This window comes from Oryx dammah, unplaced genomic scaffold, assembly GCF_014754425.2.
Source record: "Oryx dammah isolate SB20612 unplaced genomic scaffold, SCBI_Odam_1.1 HiC_scaffold_29, whole genome shotgun sequence".
Taxonomy (NCBI): domain Eukaryota; kingdom Metazoa; phylum Chordata; class Mammalia; order Artiodactyla; family Bovidae; genus Oryx; species Oryx dammah.
In genome coordinates this window covers 25,149,999-25,170,066 of record NW_024070213.1, presented here as the reverse complement: position 1 = coordinate 25,170,066, position 20,068 = coordinate 25,149,999, and the positions used below count along the sequence as shown (strand labels likewise).

Below are 20,068 nucleotides of genomic sequence, written 5' to 3'. Positions count from 1 at the left end.
AATGGAGGAATAGTTAAGTAAGCCATGTATCTGTCTATTAATGCAACCATAAAAATTCATGTTTACAAGGAGTTCACAATGGCATGTTAAACTGTTATGGCATGTTAACATTACCTACAAAAGGGGTAGAAAACATATTATACAGTAATTGTATACAATTATACAACTGAAATATTTAAAGCATGCTAATAAAAACTAGCCATGAGGGGACAACATCAAAGGAAATGCTTCGAAAAGATTCACTGCTTTTTTCTTCTGTTTTTAGACATTTCCCAAGTGGTATCTAATGTGTGTACCTATTTCTATAATGGGGGGAAAATGTCACTTTATTAAGGGTGGCATGGAGGGGGAAGGACAGAAAACAAGCCTGACGGTGTTGGCGTTAGGATAGGGTTGTATAAAGCTATAAAGTATGCCTAAATTCCCACTTAAGGACTCAAGTGTATTCATAATGACAGTATTCAATATTTCCAGCCAAGTGTTATTCTCAAGTGGAGTTGGGACTTGTCCTTTAAGTCCATTCTGAGCTCAGTATTGAGAAATGCTTTCCTACTGTTTCAACTCTACTCAGCAAATACTGTTGCTTTGGGGAAGCCCAGGTGGTTCAGTGGTAAATAATCCACCTGCCAATGCAGGAGACAAGGATTCAATCCCTGGGTTAGGAAGATCCTCTGGAGAAGGAATGGCAACCTGCTCCAGGGTTCTTCCCTGGAGAATCCCATGGACTGAGAAGTCTGGTGGGCTACCGTCCACGGGGTCGCCAAGAGTCAGACACGACTTAGGGACAGAGCAGACTGCACACTCCCTGGTAACCATCCCCTGATGACAGGTTCCCACCACCGGAGTCATGTCCTTGGGCAAGAATGCACAGAAGAGCCAAAGAATTCAAGCAATCATCACCAGGCCCCGGTAAGAGGCGGTGCTGCCCTGCTCGTGAGATCACACTGCAGGAGTTCTTTGTCAGGTACTGGCTAAATATTAATATATCAACCAGTGGCTGGGGACCGCTTTCCCTTCCATCTGGAATGGGAAAAAAAAAAAAAAGCTATCACTAAGGGTTCTTTGTAAGCTACAGAAATCAAAGGGGGCTAATTTAAACCAAAATTGATTGTAAATTGAGTCCTGGGACTTCCCTGGTGGTCCAATGGTTAAGACTTTGCCTTCAACGCAGAGGGTGTGGATTCAAGTCCTGGTCAGGGAGCTAAGCCCCACATGGCACGCCAAAGAACCAAGGCATAAAACAGAAACAGAATCGAAACAAATTCAATAAAGATTTTTCTTAAGAAAAGAAATTGAATCCTTTACAGAAGGAAAAACTAACCCTGTTCCCCTGAAGAATATGAACCAGAACAGGCCTAAGCACTCCATCAGAGACACATGGACAATCCATATTGGGTAGTACCATCAGTCTCGGCTTCCACCAGGTCTAATCTTATCAGCCCACTTATGACTAAAATTCCTTGTGGAGAAACAGCGAAACAACCATCTTAGACCTGTGCTGATCTCCTTTGGCCAGAAGAAAGCCCCACCAGGATGTTGTGGAATAGAAGGAAGTCATTCCTCAGAGGTAGGAGGACCACACATGGGGGTTTGCCCTACACAATCCCAGTATGTACCTGTTTTTCAGGAATAACTATAAATAGCATCACTTTTGCTCACAAATATGTGTAAGTTTGGATAAGAAATTGTATGATCACTCCACACAAAGAAAAAACAGGGCATTGTTAACCAAAGAGGGAGAAACAGTGCTGAGCTGGTGAAGATAGCCACCATTCCAATGAGACCCTTAGAGGAGGTCAACACAAAGTGTTTTGCACCCAATCTCTTAGGTCAAAGAATCACAGTCAAAAGTCTTTATCAGTCTTCTGCTTTCGACTCCAATATGAAAATACCATTCCTATACTCACCACTTATGTTTTGAAATATTATGACTTTGACCCAATAATTCTACCCCCTTGTCTTCCTATGTCCTTCTGCTAAACTCCTAACTGTTAAAATGTTCTCTTTTTACTGCCACTTTTTTAGCTTAATTTGTGCTTTTCTGCTTTCCAAAATAGAATGTTAACATCCATTCACCCAGCTGGAGGGTCAGGGTGATATCAGAGTCGATATTCCCCAAAGCATGTGTAGGATAGCTGCTGTACCCCTCTTGCTGACTAATAATAAATCAAATAGCACCTTTTCATTCTGATTTCCTCTGAGAGGCTGTTCTACAAGCATGGGGTCAACTTAAAGGAACAGGGTTTTTGTTTAAAAATTTCTCCTTTCATTAGTGCACTTAAATTACTTTCTTGCAAACTCTGCTTGTTACCTAAATGTACTAGCACTTTTGTTACCTAATTAGCTTTCTTATCAGAATTCCAACCAAAAATAACAAGAAATGTAATAATGATAAGGTATCCTGCCCCCTCCAAACAGATTTCCTTTCGCGCTTTATCTCTAGGTACTGTTCTGGCTTGTTTTAATTAAAGTATCAGAAATTATTAGGCTCAAATTATTTCTTGATCTAGTGCTCAAATTCGCCTGAAAAACTGCTTCTTCTGCCTCCGTATTTAAACCTTTATCAGTGTGAGGCAGATGAGTTTCCACATGTATGAAACTGGATTCATGCAATTCAATATAAATTTTGGAGGAAAAGCCTAATTTACCCTCTAAGTAATTAGACAAACAAATCAGATTTGGCCACACTGAGCTACCATGGTTTAAATACTCGTGTCTCTTCTCATGTTCTCTTGGGTCATCAAAATGAACATAAACGTGCAAAAAAAGCCTTATGACACTTTACCATGGAGCTGTGAAATTCAAAGCAAAGATCTTATTTATTTTTTCATTAGAGGGATGGGGGTAAAAATCACCAAGTTCAAACCACTAACTTAAGTAGTACTTGAGGAGGGTAGTCATGCCTGTTACAGCCTTTAAAAACACCGATGAGAGTTCAGTTCAGTTCAGTCGCTCAGTCATGTCCGACTCTTTGCGACCCCATGAATTGCAGCACGCCAGGCCTCCCTGTCCATCACCAACTCCCAGAGTTCACTCAGACTCACGTCCATCGAGTCCGTGATGCTATCCAGCCATCTCATCCTTGGTCGTCCCCTTCTCCTCCTGCCCCCAATCCCTCCCAGCATCAGAGTCTTTTCCAATGAGTCAACTCTTCTCATGAGGTGGCCAAAGTACTGGGGTTTCAGCTTTAGCATCATTCCTTCCAAAGAAATCCCAGGGCTGATCTCCTTGAGAATGAACTGGTTGGATCTCCTTGCAGTCCAAGGGACTCTCAAGAGTCTTCTCCCATACCACAGTTCAAAAGCATCAATTCTTCAACACTCAGCCTTCTTCACAGTCCAACTCTCACATCCATACGTGACCACAGAAAAAACCATAGCCTTGACTAGACAGACCTTAGTCGGCATAGTAATGTCTCTGCTTTTGAATATGCTATCTAGGTTGGTCATAACTTTTCTTCCAAGGAGTATGCGTCTTTTAATTTCATGGCTGCAGTCACCATCTGCAGTGATATTGAAGCCCCCCAAAAATAAAGTCTGACACTGTTTCCCCATCTATTTCCCATGAAGTGATGGGACCGGATGCCATGATCTTCGTTTTCTGAATGTTGAGCTTTAAGCCACAGCATAGAGAAGGAGAAAAGCATAAGACATATTGGTTATTTGTTTTCCTCATACTCAGTGAAAAAAATTCAGGTTGGAATCTGTTTGTTTCTAGTAGAGCTGTGTAAGAAGTTCACTTTCTTCAAAGTCGTCTGCAATATGATTCCCTTCTGTACTGTCAAGCTTGGTTATCGCAATTACCAGGCTGCCATTTTGAACTTGTGTTTTATTGGAGTGTCAATCCTTACCCAGGTGTTTGCAGGTTGGCTTGCTGATGTCTGCCTAGGAAGAAACAAACTGGTCCATATTTGCTTATTTCTGCATTTTTTAGGTGAGTGTCCACTTCTGTCTGGATTGTTTTACAACTTATTTTAGTGGATTTTTATTAAAATGTTTGATTTTTGTTATTCCACCTTGTTTTTAGCATAAAGTGTAATGAATGATCCTAGAATGTTGTTTCAGTTTATTTTATTCTCTGTATAATTTGAGTGATACTAGTAAGTGTGTATGTATGTGTGTCTCTGTGTGTTAGAAGTTGCTTTGATACCTTTATCATCGCACTGATTATATTTTATATTAATTATCTCTTCAAATGTCTGTCTTCTGTAGAATGCCCTCCTTTTCCCCTTTCCTATCACAAGCCCAAATTTGTGACAAATTCTATGTGAAATGTGATGTTTATTTGCTCCACAATTAAAATGAAATGTGCTGAAAAGGTGTTTTGAAGTTCATGTAGAATAACTGAGAAACATTTTCATGAAAAAATGATCCTTTAATTAGTCATATAGTAATTAAGACTGCATTTGAATACATGATTTCCATGTTACGAGCTATGGTTACCTGCTTAAAAAAAATTGAGTGAATTTAACACTATCCTGTGCTACTTTACATAACAAAAAAAGAAATATATCTTTAAAATTTAGGGAGTGAACTGATTGCAAGCAATGTTGGTAAAAATATCATTTGTTTGATAAGGTATAGAGACCAAGTTGATGAAAAGTCTAGAAATTTAGACTGTGAAGTTCAAGGTGGTCTTCTAGACACAATGGAGTTACTTAAGATGAGATGAATACGTTTGGGAAATCTTCCAGTAAACAATCACAGTGAGAGGTTAGAGAGAGAAGAGAAAATCTCTGGATGCTGGTCTAGGTGATGGAGAAGTATCAATCCAGGAAAGAACATAAAACCACAAAAAGACTCATCAACTAAATAAGGGCACAAATATGATGGAAAGACAGAAATTAACTCCAAGTTCTGAGTTAAGGAACTTAGGAAGGTAGTTCATCAAAACCAACCATTGCAGCAGAAATGCAGTTTTGGGTGACAGGGAAGATGATGAGGAAGTGATGGGTAGCAGATACTCAGCCTGTGTACATTTCTATCTGATGACCAAGTACCATTCACGGAATCGATCAGAGTGTGATTCAAACTTGTAAACTGCTTCAGTTCTGTGAAACATAAACTAAGTCACTGCATGGCAAATATTCATTCACCATTCCACAAATGTTTCTTGTTGACTATTAGGCATTGTTCCAGGTTCTGGAATGTAACAGAGAAGAAGGCGGTCTCTTTTCTTATGAAGCTCTTTCTCAAATGGGACACGAGAAAATCAAGAAATAGCTATTTTGTTGGGTGGTAATGCACAATGATGAGAAATAAAGCTGGGGAAGTGGACAGGACAGATAGTGACAAAACTGCTTTTCTGTATCAGGGAATATTTTCTGATGAGGAGGCATTTAAGCATGATTTACACCTTTTTACTTGGTCAGACTACATAGTAGTGTACATGTACAACACCAATCACCTTTGCAGATAAGATCATCTATATCGGTTTTCTAGATTCCACATATATGTGTTGATATATGGTATTTGTTTCTCTCTTTCTGACTTACTTCACCCTGTATGATAGTCTCTAGGTTCATACGTGCCTCTACAAATGACCCAATTTCATTCCTTTTTATGGCCAAGTAATACTCCATTGTGTATTATGTACCACATGTTCTTTATCCGTTCCTCTGTTGATGGACATCTGGAAATACAAAAAACAGGGGATATATGTATATGTATATGTAGACATAGAGCTGATTCACTTTGCTATACAGTGGAAACTAACACAATATTGTAAAGTAACTATACTCCAACAAAAAATTTTAAAAAGAAAAATATAAGCAATTCATGCTAAAAAAAAAAAAAACTAAAAGTTTTCTTTAACAGGCTTCTGAGTTGCCTAAGATCATAGCGTTTTCTGTCTCTATTGATAAGAACAAATAACCATTGTGAAAGATGGTTTTCTCTGAGGGGTGGGAGTGCAGACATCTTTAGTATCTCACATCAGGTGTTTCTGAATTGTTTTAATTTTGTTAAAATGGACTTGATTTGTTCTCCCCTAAACCCTTCTCCCATGTAGGCTGCCACATAACACTGAGCAGAGTTCTATGTGCTGTACAGTAAGTCCTTGTTGATTATCTGTTTTAAACATAGCAGTGTGTATATGTATGGCTGAGTCCCTTTGCTATTCACATAAAACTATCAGAACATTGTTAATCGGTTATACTCCAATACAAAATAAAAAGTTCCTCCAAAATGGACATGATTTGTTTATACATTCTGAGAGGTGGTTTGAGTTTGAAGGAAAAATAAACTAGAACTCTGGATTCATTAAAAACACATATTGAGGGAAATATTTACTTTTAGGAAAATTATATTGCCTCCAGAATTGCCATGATTAATATTTTAATAAGACTATCACAAGACGAGGCTACATTCAGAAGAAAAACTTTATTTCTGGTGTGCTTTGGTGAGTCAGTGGTCTATGCATATTTATTTCTCTTTTTCTCCATCTACAGGCACTGCTTTATTATCTGTGGCTGCCTTTCCCTTGGAGGATTTCTACATAGGCACTCACCATCTGATTAACAACGTACCCAAAAAAGAGCAGACAAGGCTGTTTCACGTAGCACTGTTGGCCGTCTGCCTCAGCACAGGAGGAATCAGAGCTGTAGTCTGTCCATTGGGTGCTTACAGACTTCAAGAGTGTGGATCCCAGAAACGAACATCCCCTTTTAACTGGTAAGTAGAGCTAGCTAGGAGAGAAAACAGGCTTATAACATCCTTTTCCCTTTGTACATTTCTCATTGTTTGCTCTCTGGGTCCATTTTGATGGCAGTCATTCAGCCTTTGCCATTGATTGGCCTGGGTGACAGTGAGATAATACCTGTGACAGTGATTAAGCCAGTAGCCCCGGGAGCCTATGAGTCAGGTATAGACCAATACAGCTTACCGGCACCTTCTTGAAACACATTGATGAATTTGTCCTCCACGTAAACAAGTGTGAGATGGTATGTCGTATTGAACAGAAGATGGTTTTGGAGCCAAACAGGCCTTGGTGGAAATCTCAGCTCTACACAATCGCCTGATCTTAGTAATGTCATTTATTCTTTATGAGTTTAACCATTTCTGAAGGGTTAATATAATACCTCTTCTTGGATTTTCTTAGAGGTAATAATATGTATATTGTGGGCACAGAACATAGCACATAGCAGTAATCAATAAGTTGTTTTTCTTAGTTATGTCTACATTGTAATAGACTAATTCGGCAGGGATTATAAATTCAGCAAGAAGATGAGAAGGATGGAAGAAGAATTTTACTTCTTAAATATCCATTAAAGCATCAACCACATCTCTGTTTCATATTCACTCCACCCCCAGCACCTGATAGAATTTCTAGTTCATAGAAATCAAACCACATTTCTATGAGTCTTTCTCTCCCAGTGAGTTCTTTTACAGTGTTATGTGTTTCTAAAGAACCAATTTTAATTATCAAATGCAAATTCAAGAAAAAAATTGAAATTTTGATCTTAAGAAAATGTAGTTCAACACTTAGTAGGGAACTTTGTTGTTATTGTCATTCATTGGTGGATATCAGATATATCTGAGATATGTTGTCTTTCTTCCTCTTCTCTGTGAAATGAGTTAGCAACATTTTTCTAAAATATTGCATTTTCCACCAGTGTTAGCAACAGATAAAAGCAAAGCAGAAATAGCATCAGACAAAATGTCTAAAAAGAACTCATATTTAAAGCATTAAATGAAAAAAATATAATAAATATTATTTAGGTATTATTACATGTAGCTATCTGAGACAGTTCCCTTTTTCTTTCTGTCTTTCTTTCTTCCTTCTTTTTCTTCTCCCCACCCTGCTGCCATATTATATTAATATTACAAAGCACTCAGGCCTATTTTGGATTAAGTCCAGACGAAAGAGAATAATGCTATTTTACCAAAGGTGGAAGGAACTCTTTACTTCCTTACAGCAAATTCTGCCTCCTTGACCTGCCCAAAGGAGAAAGAAAAATCTTTCTTTTTTATTCTATTCGGAGTTTTAATCCTTAATTAGCAACATCATTTTGATTAAATAAGACTCTGGAGGATTAAGACTAGAGAGCAATCAGTTGTTCTGAAAGATAGCTCTGGAGAATTTATTGTACTGTGGTCTTAGTCATTCAGAATTGTGTTTAATCAAAGTGACATTTCTCAGCGTTGATTACAAAGGAGACATTATATGAATGAAATATTTCCTCGGGGAAACAGAGGGGACACCCAATGGGTTTGTGCTTTAGGACATTGGAAAGGGGGATGAGGAATGAGGTGAAAATGAATTTCTGGAGCCAGGCCACATTTAAGATGAACACCTTTAGATTGGGTTACTTATTATTTTCTGATTTCATTAAAATCTCCGATAAAGGGATCATGCAACATTTTTTAAAATTAAGGGCACTGAGAAAGGGATATAAAGAATCAGAGTGTTATTCTTTAACATGATGAAAGACTGTGGAAATAATAAGCTCCTCGAAGGCTGAAGATGGTTGTTTTTTCTTTCTCAGATCAAATAGTAAACTATGGAAAAACTTTTATGAACAGCTGCTTGTTGCAGTTTATAGAAATGAATGTTCATTCTATTCTTGTATGTACTGCAGGGGTTGGTGGCAAGATGGATGGAACCCCTGCTGGGCAGCCAGACAGCAGGCAGGAACTCGGCTGTGTCACTTAGGTGTCTTACGGTTTTCGGCAAGTTTCTTCACCTCTCAAAGCCTTGGGTCCCTCAATCACAGAATGTGGCTGCCTTGGAGGGCTGTTGTGGAGTTTTTATGCAAAGTACCATGGCACATTATAGGTTTTCAAATCATGGTAGCTATGACCAGTGTTATTCAATGACGAATAAGTCATCAGCTAAAGTCATTGTCCAACTTCTGGGAGAGAAGAAGGCCATTTAGGAGAAGGTAATCTTTAAAATGAGCAGCCCATTGACTTATCATCTATTTCTTCAAGTCAAAAATGCCCCTAGAAATTACAAGCCTGGTTAATATAATGAATTTCAGTAGTGGTTTTTGAAAAAGCAACATACTACTTGAATCCATAACCACTTGAAGGTTGCATCCAGTTCCGGTTTCAGCACAGATGTCAGATGTTCATAGTTACGGGACCCTTAATGAGATGTGTCATTGCATCTCTACCACCTAACGCTTCCGAATGATTATGTGAAATAGTGTAGACTGGAAGTATCAGGCATTGAAAGCACCACTTCCGAGTGGAGCTGCCAAATGTAGGTGAGAAAACCTCTCCCAGCCAACATCACCATCTGGTACTGGATCATCCTCAAATATGTACCTCATTGAAAGAATAAAGCTAAGCTCCCTGAAATCAAAAGGCATAATAATCTGCCAACTTCTCCTTGTGCCATCACCCAGAACTGAACCTGGCTCTTTCAGTGTTTTCCAAACTCTGAGGTGTACAATTAAGAGTTACCATACTGGAGATCATATAAGTAAATACACCTGTGCAGAATCTTTTCTGGAAGCAAACTGAATGGTGAATAATTAAGTCTGTTCATGACCATAATTTTAAATCCTACCATAGTTAAACTTAAGTCTTGCTCCCTCACCTCTCTACTTTGGGTTTCCCTGGTGGCTCAGATGGTAAAGAATCTGTCCACAAGGCAAGAGACCCAGGTTCTGTCTCTGGGTTGGGAAGATCCCCTGGAGAAGGGAATAGCAACCCACTCCAGTATTCTTGCCTGGAGAAGTCCATGGGCAGAGAAGCCTGGTGGGCTACAGTTTATGAGATCGCAGAGTCGGACATGACTGAGCGACTAACACTCACTCATATCTTTACTTACTTCACCTGATAATTTGCATCCCGTCTGCATATCATAGTCTGTTGTGAACCAGTTACCAGAGTGAATTCTACATGCTGTAAAGGCTCAGATAGTATACTTGTAAATTTCTTGTAAAAGTCTAGAGACTGAATTATTCCAGCCCTGAAATTTTGATTATCTGGTACTCAGTTTGACTCTACATAATATATGTCTCCTACTAAAGTGTTCTGATTTAAAATACTTGCTCAAATTGAATATTTTTTATCTTAGGAAAATACTAGAAGTAAAAAATTATTATCCCACAGCCTTTTTTTCAAACCTGTTGTAATATTTTACTAAAGTTTTGTCTGAGAGAAAGTGAAAGTTAGTCACTTAGTTGTGTCTGACTCTTTATAACCCCATGGACTGTAGCCCACTAGACTCTGCTGTCCATGGGATTCTCCAGGCAAGAATACTGGAGTGTGTTGCCATTCCCTTATCCAGGGCATCTTCCCAACCCAGGGATCAAACCTGGGTCTCCTGCATTTCAGGTGGATTCTTTACCAGCCAAGCCCCCAGGGAGTATTGGAGTATTGTCTGAGAGAAGTGATTCTCAAGCCTAGATGTCAAGGAAAGCTTAAAAATGCTGATGCCTGGACCCTGCCACCAGAAATTCTGATCATGTTAATTTGAGGTGGGAACCAGAGGCTTTTTTTTTTTTAAGCTGCCTAAGTATTCAGGTTTGAGAACCACTGCTCTCAAGAAGTGTTGCCTGCTTTTAAGAATCATTTGAGGATTTTGTTTAAAAATGTTCCCCATAATTCTACTTAATGCATGTGATGACTTGAATGGGAAAGAAATTCAAAAGGGAGAGGGTATATGTATGTGTATGGTTGATTCATTTTGCCATACAGTAGTAATTAACACAATGTAAAGTAACTATACACCAATAAAAATTAATTAAAAAAAAAACAAAACAAACAAACAAAAAACATTGCCCATGTCCCTACCTCCAACTTCTCAGATCAGAATTTCCTGGGAGCATAGCTGGGGAATGTCCATTTTTACCAAGTGCTTCAGAAGTTTGAAAACAGTTCAAGACTTAAGAAAAGAGAATTTCACATGTGGTCTGGATTTTTGAAAAGAAATGGAGCTAAACACTGATGGAAGCACTTATTTTGTACCAAGATGCTTCAGAAAATTCTGATGATTCATAACAGTTTTTCTTTACCACTCCAGAAATCTACCTGATTGAGAAATCCTATCCTTGAGGAGAAAAACAAAATATGAAATTACACAATTCTACAATGGTAAAATCATAATTTACAAGATACATTTTCAGCTAACAAAATCAAAACAGTTCTCGGCATAGTCTTATTAGAACACATTTCTTATTAGTACTCATTAACATGGACATAACTCTTTTTATTGCTTTGCTTTATTGTGCTTCACAGGGGAGAGAATTTTTAAGTTCATAAATTTATAAATTTTTATGAATTTTAAATTTTGTAAAATTTACAGATTGCAAGTTAATGACAGCCTTGTGTGTAGCGAGTCTGTTGGTGCCATTTTTTCCAATAGCCTTCGATGACTTTGTGTCTCTGAAGCATCTGATAATTCTCACAGTATGTAAACTTCACTATTATTATTTTATTTATTTTGGTGCTCTGTGATCAGTGAACCTTGATGTGACTACCACCATGCACTCAAGGCTCAGATGATGGTTAATATTATTTAGCAATAAAATATTTTTAAATTAAGGTAAGCACATTATTTTTTTAGGCATAATGCTATAGCATGTTTAATGCATTATAGCATAGTATAAACATAACTTTTATATACACTGGGAAACCAAAAAGTTTTTGCACCAAAAACTTCATGCCCCCTGTTATATCTTGGTGGTCTGAAACCAGAGCCATAGTATTGATATCTTCAAGGTATGCTTGCACTCAGAATATCTTCTAAGTTGAATACTGAGGAATAGCTTGTAAACAGTTTTTTTGAAAAACCACTAGACCTTCCAAAATTCTATTTGCCTGGGCTCCAGCCAAGTTTAACAAATGTGCCCACTCAACATAGTAACAATAGGCACCTCCTCTGTTATCTTTGCCAAAATTGTTAGCATTCAGAAAATACTCAGAATTCCTCTCTGACATACAATGATAAACTAAAAAATATTGAGAAAAAGAAAAAAAAGAAATTTATTACATTTCTTACTGATCCTGCAGCCTCCCGCTTTTTCTTAAGGCCTGTGTGGTGGCTTTTAAGCTGTAGGTGCATCAATAGTGACTTACTGTCATCAATAAACATGCAGTGGTTCAAAGATCTTAAACTCAGAAAATGAGAAAATGATACACCTTTTTTAAAAAAAGCAACAGAGTAAATTTGAAGACCTAGTGGGCTTTATCAGGTCATTCATGAATTGGGGAGCATCTCTTCTAACAACCAGAAGGGTGCTTTGAGGGGTTGTACGAAATGGAAGGCTTTTGTAGGAAGACGGGTAAGGCAAGGGAGCTATTAGCAAAAGAAAAGAAAGCATTATTTTGGGGTCAGGATATCTTCTTTTGGGGGTGGGTGTTGGGAAGGGAATGGCAAGGGTTGCACCACATAGATTGCTGCTTTTTCTCCTGAGGGATGGAGAGGTTCACAAGACAGATGACTTCATTGATGCTGACCTGAAAATTCCAGACTGGTTGATTACATTTCTGGGGAGGCTCAAAACTTCAAGTAAGTCCTGTATCTAAGTCTAGGTTTGATATCATGGACTTTAGCCCAAGTGACATCATTTTGGGCCTGGTTTTCTCTTCAACAACACTAGCAACTGTTAAAATTGGGATGTTGACAGAAGAAAGGGAAATAAAGACAGAAAGGGAATGAGAGCAAGTTAGAAGAGTGAGAGACAGGGAGAGCAAAGAAAGAGAATAAAGCGGTCCCCCGAATTTCTTAATTAAAAATAAATCTTTTACTTTAATCGTGCTGCCTGTTCACCAAAATCAATGATCTTCTTTTATTAAGCTGTCTTTTCTTTAATAGCATTGTTGAAAAATACTTTTAGATGAAAAGTAGGAAAAAAAATTATATAAATGAATTTACTTACAAAACAAAAATAAACTCACTAATTTTGGAAACAAACTTATCGTTAAAGATGAGAAACTTAGCAGGGAGGGATAAATTAGGAGCTTGGGGTGAACACACAGATACTACTACATTACTATTGTTTAATTGTTCAATCATGTCCTATTCTTCTGCAACCCCATGGACTGTAGCCCTCCAGGCTCCTCTGTTCATGGGGTTTCCCAAGCAAGAATACTGGAGTGTGTTGCCATTTCCTTCTCCAGGGGATCTTCCTGACCCCAGGCTCAAATCTGGATCTTGCATTGGCAGGTGGGTTCTTTAACACTGAGCCACCTGGGAAGCCCACACCACTATATTTATATAATAGATAATCAACAAGGACCTATTGTATAGCACAGGTAACTCTACTCAATATTCTGTAATAACCCAATGAGGGAAAAGAACCTGAAAAAAAAAGTATATATGTACTATTTAACTGATTCACTATGCTGTATACTTGAAACCAACACAAACATTGTAAATCAACTGTACTCCAATAATTTTAAGTAGAAACTGCAAAACTTCCTCTGGTCTCTCTTTCTTCAAGTTCATGTCAGCTAGATTATTTGAAAAACGTCAATGGGCCAGTGGTCATGCTAAAAGAAGCAGTGACTGACAACAGCATCCACCATGAAATCAGCGCCCCAGTGTTACACTGACTCTTCTACTAAACAGTTCAATTTTAACCCATTGAAGAGCCACAAATCCAGGTGAAGAGCCACCATAATCCTGGTGAACTATCTCAGTATCATTCTATGAAGAATAACATATTCTCTCTGAACTCTTAAAATTGTCCACTAAGGCATGGGAGACCCAGAAGTTTTCCTCCCCTCTTTCATTATGTTCTCAAGTAGGATGGAAAGCCCATTTCAAACTGTTTATCCTATAATCACTTAAAATAAGTCTGAACCATGTCAAAATTGGTCAGTCTAAAAAAATGACAAAACATCTCAGTGACTTTAAAAATTATTCAGTTCAGTTCAGTCACTCAGTCATGTCCGACTCTTTGTGACCCCAGGAATCGCAGCACGCCAGGCTTCCCCATCTGTCACCAACTCCTAGAGTTCACTCAGACTCACGTGCATCGAGTCCGTGATGCCATCCAGCCATCTCATCCTTGGTCATCCCCTTCTCCTCCTGCCCCCAATCCCTCCCAGCATCAGAGTCTTTTCCAACGAGTCAACTCTTCTCATGAGGTGGCCAAAGTACTGGAGTTTCAGCTTTAGCATCATTCCCTCCAAAGAAATCCCAGGGCTGATCTCCTTCAGAATGGATTGGTTGGATCTCCTTGCAGTCCAAGGGACTAAGAGTCTTCTCCAACACCACAGTTCAAAAGCATCAATTCTTCAGCACTCAGTCTTTTTCACAGTCCAACTCTCACATCCATACATGATCACAGGAAAAACCATAGCCTTGACTAGACGGACCTTAGTCGGCAAAGTAATGTCTCTGCTTTTGAATATGCTATCTAGGTTGGTCATAACTTTTCTTCCAAGGAGTAAGCGTCTTTTAATTTCTTGGCTGCAGGCACCATCTGCAGTGATTTTGGAGCCCAAGAAAACAAAGTCTGCCACTGTTTCCACTGTTTCTCCATCTATTTCCCATGAAGTGATGGGACCAGATGCCATGATCTTCGTTTTCTGAATGTTGAGCTTTAAGCCAACTTTTTCGCTCTCCTCTTTCACTTTCATCAAGAGGCTTTTTAGTTTACCTTTACACTCTACCGTAAGGGTGGTGTCATCTGCATATCTGAGCTTATTGATATTTCTCCCAGCAATCTTGATTCCAGCCTGTGCTTCTTCCAGTCCAGCGTTTCTCATGATGTACTCTGCATATAAGTTAAATAAGCAGGGTGACAATATACAGCCTTGACGTACTCCTTTTCCTATTTGGAACCAGTCGGTTGTTCCATGTCCAGTTCTAACTGTTGCTTCCTGACCTGCACACAGGTTTCTCAAGAGGCAGGTCAGGTGATCTGGTATTCCCATCTCTTTCAGAATTTTCCACAGTTTATTGAGATCCACACAGTCAAAGGCTTTGGCATAGTCAATAAAGCAAAAATAGATGTTTTTCTGGAACGCTCTTGCTTTTGCCATGATCCAGAGGATGTGGCAATTTGATCTCTGGTTCCTCTGCCTTTTCTAAAACCAGCTTGAACAGCAGGAAGTTCATGGTTCACGTATTGCTGAAGCATGGCTTGGAGAATTTTGAAAATTTCTTTACTAGCATGTGAGATGAGTGCAATTGTGTGGTAGTTTGAGCATTCTTTGGCATTGCCTTTCTTTGGGATTGGAATGAAACCTGACCATTTACAGTCCTGTGGCCACTGCTGAGTTTTCCAAATTTGCTGGCATATTGAGTGGAGCACTTTCACAGCGTCATCTCTCAGGATTTGAAACAGTTCAACTGGAATTCCATCACCTCCACTAGCTTTGTTCATAGTGATGCTTTCTAAGGCCCACTTGACTTCACATTCCAGGATGTCTGGCTCTAGATGAGTGATCACACCATCGTGATTATCTGGGTCATGAAGATCTTTTTTTGTACAGTTCTTCTGTCTATTCTTACCACCTCTTCTTAATATCTTCTGCTTCTCTTAGGTCCATACCATTTCTGTCCTTCATCGAGCCCATCTTTGCATGAAATGTTCCCTTGGTATCCCTAATTTTCTTGAAGAGATCTCTAGTCTTTCCCATTCTGTTCTTTTCCTCTATTTCTTTGCATTGATTGCTGAAGAAGGCTTTCTTATCTCTCCTTGCTATTCTTTGGAACTCTGCATTCAAATGCTTATATCTTTCCTTTGCTCCTTTGCTTTTCGCCTCTCTTCTTTTCACAGCTATTTGTAAGGCCTCCCCAGACAGCCATTGTGCTTTTTTGCATTTCTTTTCCATGGGGATAGTCTTGATCCCTGTCTCCTGTACAATGTCACGAACCTCATTCCATAGTTCATCAGGCACTCTATCTATCAGATCTAGGCCCTTAAATCTATTTCTCACTTCCACTGTATAATCATAAGGGATTTGATTTAGGTCATACCTGAATGGTCTAGCAGTTTTCCCTGCTTTCTTCAATTTAAGTCTGAATTTGGTAATAAGGAGTTCATGATCTGAGCCACAGTCAGCTCCTGGTCTTGTTTTTGTTGACTGTATAGAGCTTCTCTATCTTTGGCTGCAAAGAATATAATCAATATGATTTCAGGATTACTAAATAAATTATGGCAAATTTTAAAATTATTAATCCCAAAAGGTTTGCTAAATTTTGAAGTGATAAGGTTTTTCCCCTTTATTTGTATTCAACACTGTGGAATCATGAAGACCAAAAAAAAAAAAAATTACCATTTATATATACTCCCAATTATTTGCAGTTCCCAGTCTGTGTTTAAAAGTAGACTAAAGAAACATATTTTTACTGCTGCTTTCAATTTTCCTTAATCACTGGTATTTATTTTGCTTTAGTGCTTTGCTCTCTGACTTTCTGTGCGAGAGGTGCTTTATATATTCAATTTGCTAGTGAGCTATGAGATGAAAAGAGTCTTAATGGTGAGTTTGAAGACTGTGGATTTTTATTTCTTTTATTTTTTTTTTTTACAGTTGATACATATATAATTTCACCCTTAATTATCTATGGCTTGTCCTGTCCATGGATCAACAAAGACATATATAAAGCGTGATTGTACTAGGCAATTCTTTTAGAAAATTGCACAATCAAATAGGTCGGGTAACATCTGTTAAAATACACTTAGTACTTTATGTGAAATCTCTTCCTATACAGAGATATTCAGCACTATAATTCTTTGGTTTATAACTATATTTCACAAGATGTAAGTCTTGGAAGAATTGTAATTTTCCTTGACCCTCTTTAGAGTAATTCCATTTACATTCCCCAGTGGTGTACTGAAGAATCTCAGGGAGTCCTCTTGGATTTCTCTGCAGTACTTAGCATTTGAAACAGGGTTTCTTAAAAATTAAAAGGACTATAACATTGCTTGCAGCTCCAGCTTCTCTTTGCTACTGCCAGCCACAGTTCAAGTGTCTGGCTTGCAGAAGCATTAAAGATGACCTGAGGTAGAGCCAAGGGACTCTATCCCATTGTCCTAGAAAATTCTAACTTTGTACCTCCCCTGCATGGTGATAAATAAATCATTATTAGTAGATTATAGTCAGTCAGCTTACTCGGCATGACCATGCTTGACATTTGATTACTTTTCTAGGTCAGTTATGGAGAGTAGATGTTCAATATTTTGAATGGGGTGATCACTTCATGGGTGCATACATATTCAAAACTTAAATTGACAAGATGACCATATGGCCAATTTCAAGATGACTGTCAGACTCACTGTACTGTTTCTATATGTAGCCCCCTTCTTCTGCCGATAAAAGCTCTTGCCCATTGATTGTCAGTGGAGGGGAGTCAGCCTTTGGACAGGAGTCTGCTCTCCCCATGACCCGGTTGTCGTGTCCAAGTCATTATGACCCCATGGACTTGGCCCACCAGACTCCTCTGTCCATGGGATTTCCCAGGCAAGAATACTGGAGTGGGTTGCCATTTCCATCTCCAGGTAATCTTCCCTACCCAGGGATCAAATCCAGGTCTCCTGCACTGCAGGTGGATTCTTTACCAACTGAGCCACCAGGGAAGCCCCCTGCCCTAGTTGCTGGCACCCAAAACAAAGCAATTTTTCTTTCTTACCAACTTTGCGTCTTTATTGGCTTTTGAGCAGTGAGCAACCAGACCCCACTTAATAAGTATGTACTTAGTAAGAAAGCTAATAAACAAAGATGCAGATGGTCAACGGGCATATGAAAAGATGCTCAACATGTCTAATCATCAAGGAAATGCAAATCAAAACCACAATGAGATATTAATATTACTTCACACCCATCAGAACACCTATCATCAAACAGAACACAAATAACAAATGTTGGTGGGGATGTGGAAGAAAGGGAACCCTTGAGCACTGCGGGTGGGAATGTAAATTGGTACAGCCGCTGTGGAAAACAGCATGGAGGTTTCTCAAAAAGAAGACTGTGAACTACCATATAACCCAGCAATTCCACTTCTGAGTCTATATATCTGAAAAAAAAAAAAAAACCCAAAACACTAATTTTGAAAAGAATCATGCACCCCAATATTCATAGAAACATTATTTATAGTTTCCAAATTATGGAAACAGCCTGTGTCCCTCAAGAGATGAATGAGTAAAGGAGATGTGGTATATACAGACAATGGAATACACTTGGCATAAAAAAGAAAGACATTTTGCCATTTGCAGCAACATGGATGGAAGTGGAGGGTATTTTGTCAAGTGAAATAAGCCAGATATAGAAAGACAAATAGTGTATGGTTTCACTTATATATAGAATCAGAAAAACGCAACAAACTAGCGAACGTGACTAAGGAGAAGCAGACTCACAGATATAGAGAATGGACTAGTGGTTATGGGGTGGGGGAATATAGAAGCTAGGGGAGTGGGAGGTACAAACTGTTGTATGTAAGATAGGCTACAAGCATGTATTTGTACAACATGGGGAATGGAGCCACTGTTTTGTAACAACTGTAGATGGAGAATAACCTTGAAAATTTTTATAAAAATTTAAAAAATGGAATTTGAAAAAAGAAAGCTAATAAACAATATTTGCAAAATCTAGTTTGCCTCATATGCTACTACTTTATAGCTTATGTTTATTTAAAGAATTAGCAACTATTATATGAAGCTACTCAATGGAAATTTTATTTTTGTTTTTGATTCCCAGGTTTTATTGGATCATGAACCTGAATGCAACTGTGGTCTTTCTGAGAATATCTTCTATCCAATACTCAGGGGCCTGGGCCCTGGTTCTACTTATTCCTTTTATGTCTACACTTATGGCTCTGATAACTCTTTATATGATGCACTATAACCTGATTTATCAGCCAGAAAAATGTAAGTAAATCTCACTTTACATTTTTTTGTTTGTTTTTATGGTTTTCTTGACACATCTTCTTCCTCTTAGTTTCCCTCTAATTTCACTTTCAACTCAGAGAATTTGTAGAGTCTGTCACTTACACCACTTGAGAGCAACAGAGTCTATAAGAATATCAGTAATCTCTTATTTTCCCTTGTTAAAAGAGTTTTACCAATGGAATATTTGAAACATAAACGAAAGTAGAAAAAAATCATATATGAACCCTTCTATCTAGCTCTCAGCTTCAACAATTCTCAATTCATTTCTACTCAGTTTTGCCCCATCCCTACTGGTAGTTCTGAAGTAAGAACTAAATATTACAGTGCTTCATATGTGTGTGTATAAAAAGAAGCTATATATATGCTCAATACTTTAAAAATATAATCACAGTGTCATTAACGCACACAGAGAATTTCTTAAGATGATCAAGTATCTGTTAAAAAATCTCTTTTTCTCTTTTAAAATCTGTTTATTTTGTTTTGTTTTATAATTTATTCCAATGAAATGCAAATAAGGCCCATATATTCCAAATGGCAGCTATGTCCCTTAAACCATATATATTCCCCCTTCATCTCTATTTCTTGCCTTTCAATATTTTTTTTCCTTAAGAAATCTGAACATTTCACTTAATCTGAATTTTGCTGATTACATCTATTTAATGTCATCCAAAAGCTTTTCCCTCTTTATTTCCCCTAAAATGTCTGACAGATATAGATCCTTGATCAGATTCAGATTTTTCATTTTTGGCAAAATTCCTTCACAGATGGTGTTAGGTACTTCACACTGTCTCATTATATGCTTTTGCAGGGTCAGTACCCATTGTTAATTTTTGTCTAAATCTATGATCCCATTGGGGGTTGCAGGTTGGTGATATTCTATATTTCTTCCTCTTTTATTAGCTGAAATAATTCTATAAAGAAATTCTATAAAGAGAAATTTTATTAGCTGAAATATATTCTCAATAACTATTTCATTACACAGAAGTAGTTTGTATAAGGAAAAGAAGACAAATGTCTAATTCTTTCCCTCTGTTTTTAGATTTTCAAATTAATGAGATGAACTTCAGTGTCTTCCAAAGATGATCTATTAGTTGTTTTTAACCCATTAATTAAAACAACTAACAGGTCATCTATTAGTGATCCTGTGGACTGGACTGTAGCCCACCAGTCTTCTCTGTCCGCAGGATTCACCCAGCAAGAATGTTGGGGAGGACTGCCATGCCCTCCTCCAGGGGATCCTCCCAACCCAGGACCTGAACCCGCATCCCTTATGTC

At 38.2% G+C, this 20,068-nt stretch overlaps 1 protein-coding gene across 1 annotated transcript in view; it reads left to right on the top strand.

Annotated features, from left to right (window-relative positions):
- Positions 1–847: 847 nt before the first annotated feature.
- SLC15A5 (solute carrier family 15 member 5) overlaps positions 848–20,068 on the top strand; it is a 95,057-nt gene continuing 75,836 nt past the window's right edge. Inside the window, 4 exon segments of the mRNA XM_040233901.1 lie at positions 848–909; positions 3,626–3,933; positions 6,449–6,671; positions 18,603–18,772. Of these exon segments, the coding sequence (XP_040089835.1) occupies positions 848–909; positions 3,626–3,933; positions 6,449–6,671; positions 18,603–18,772 (763 nt within the window).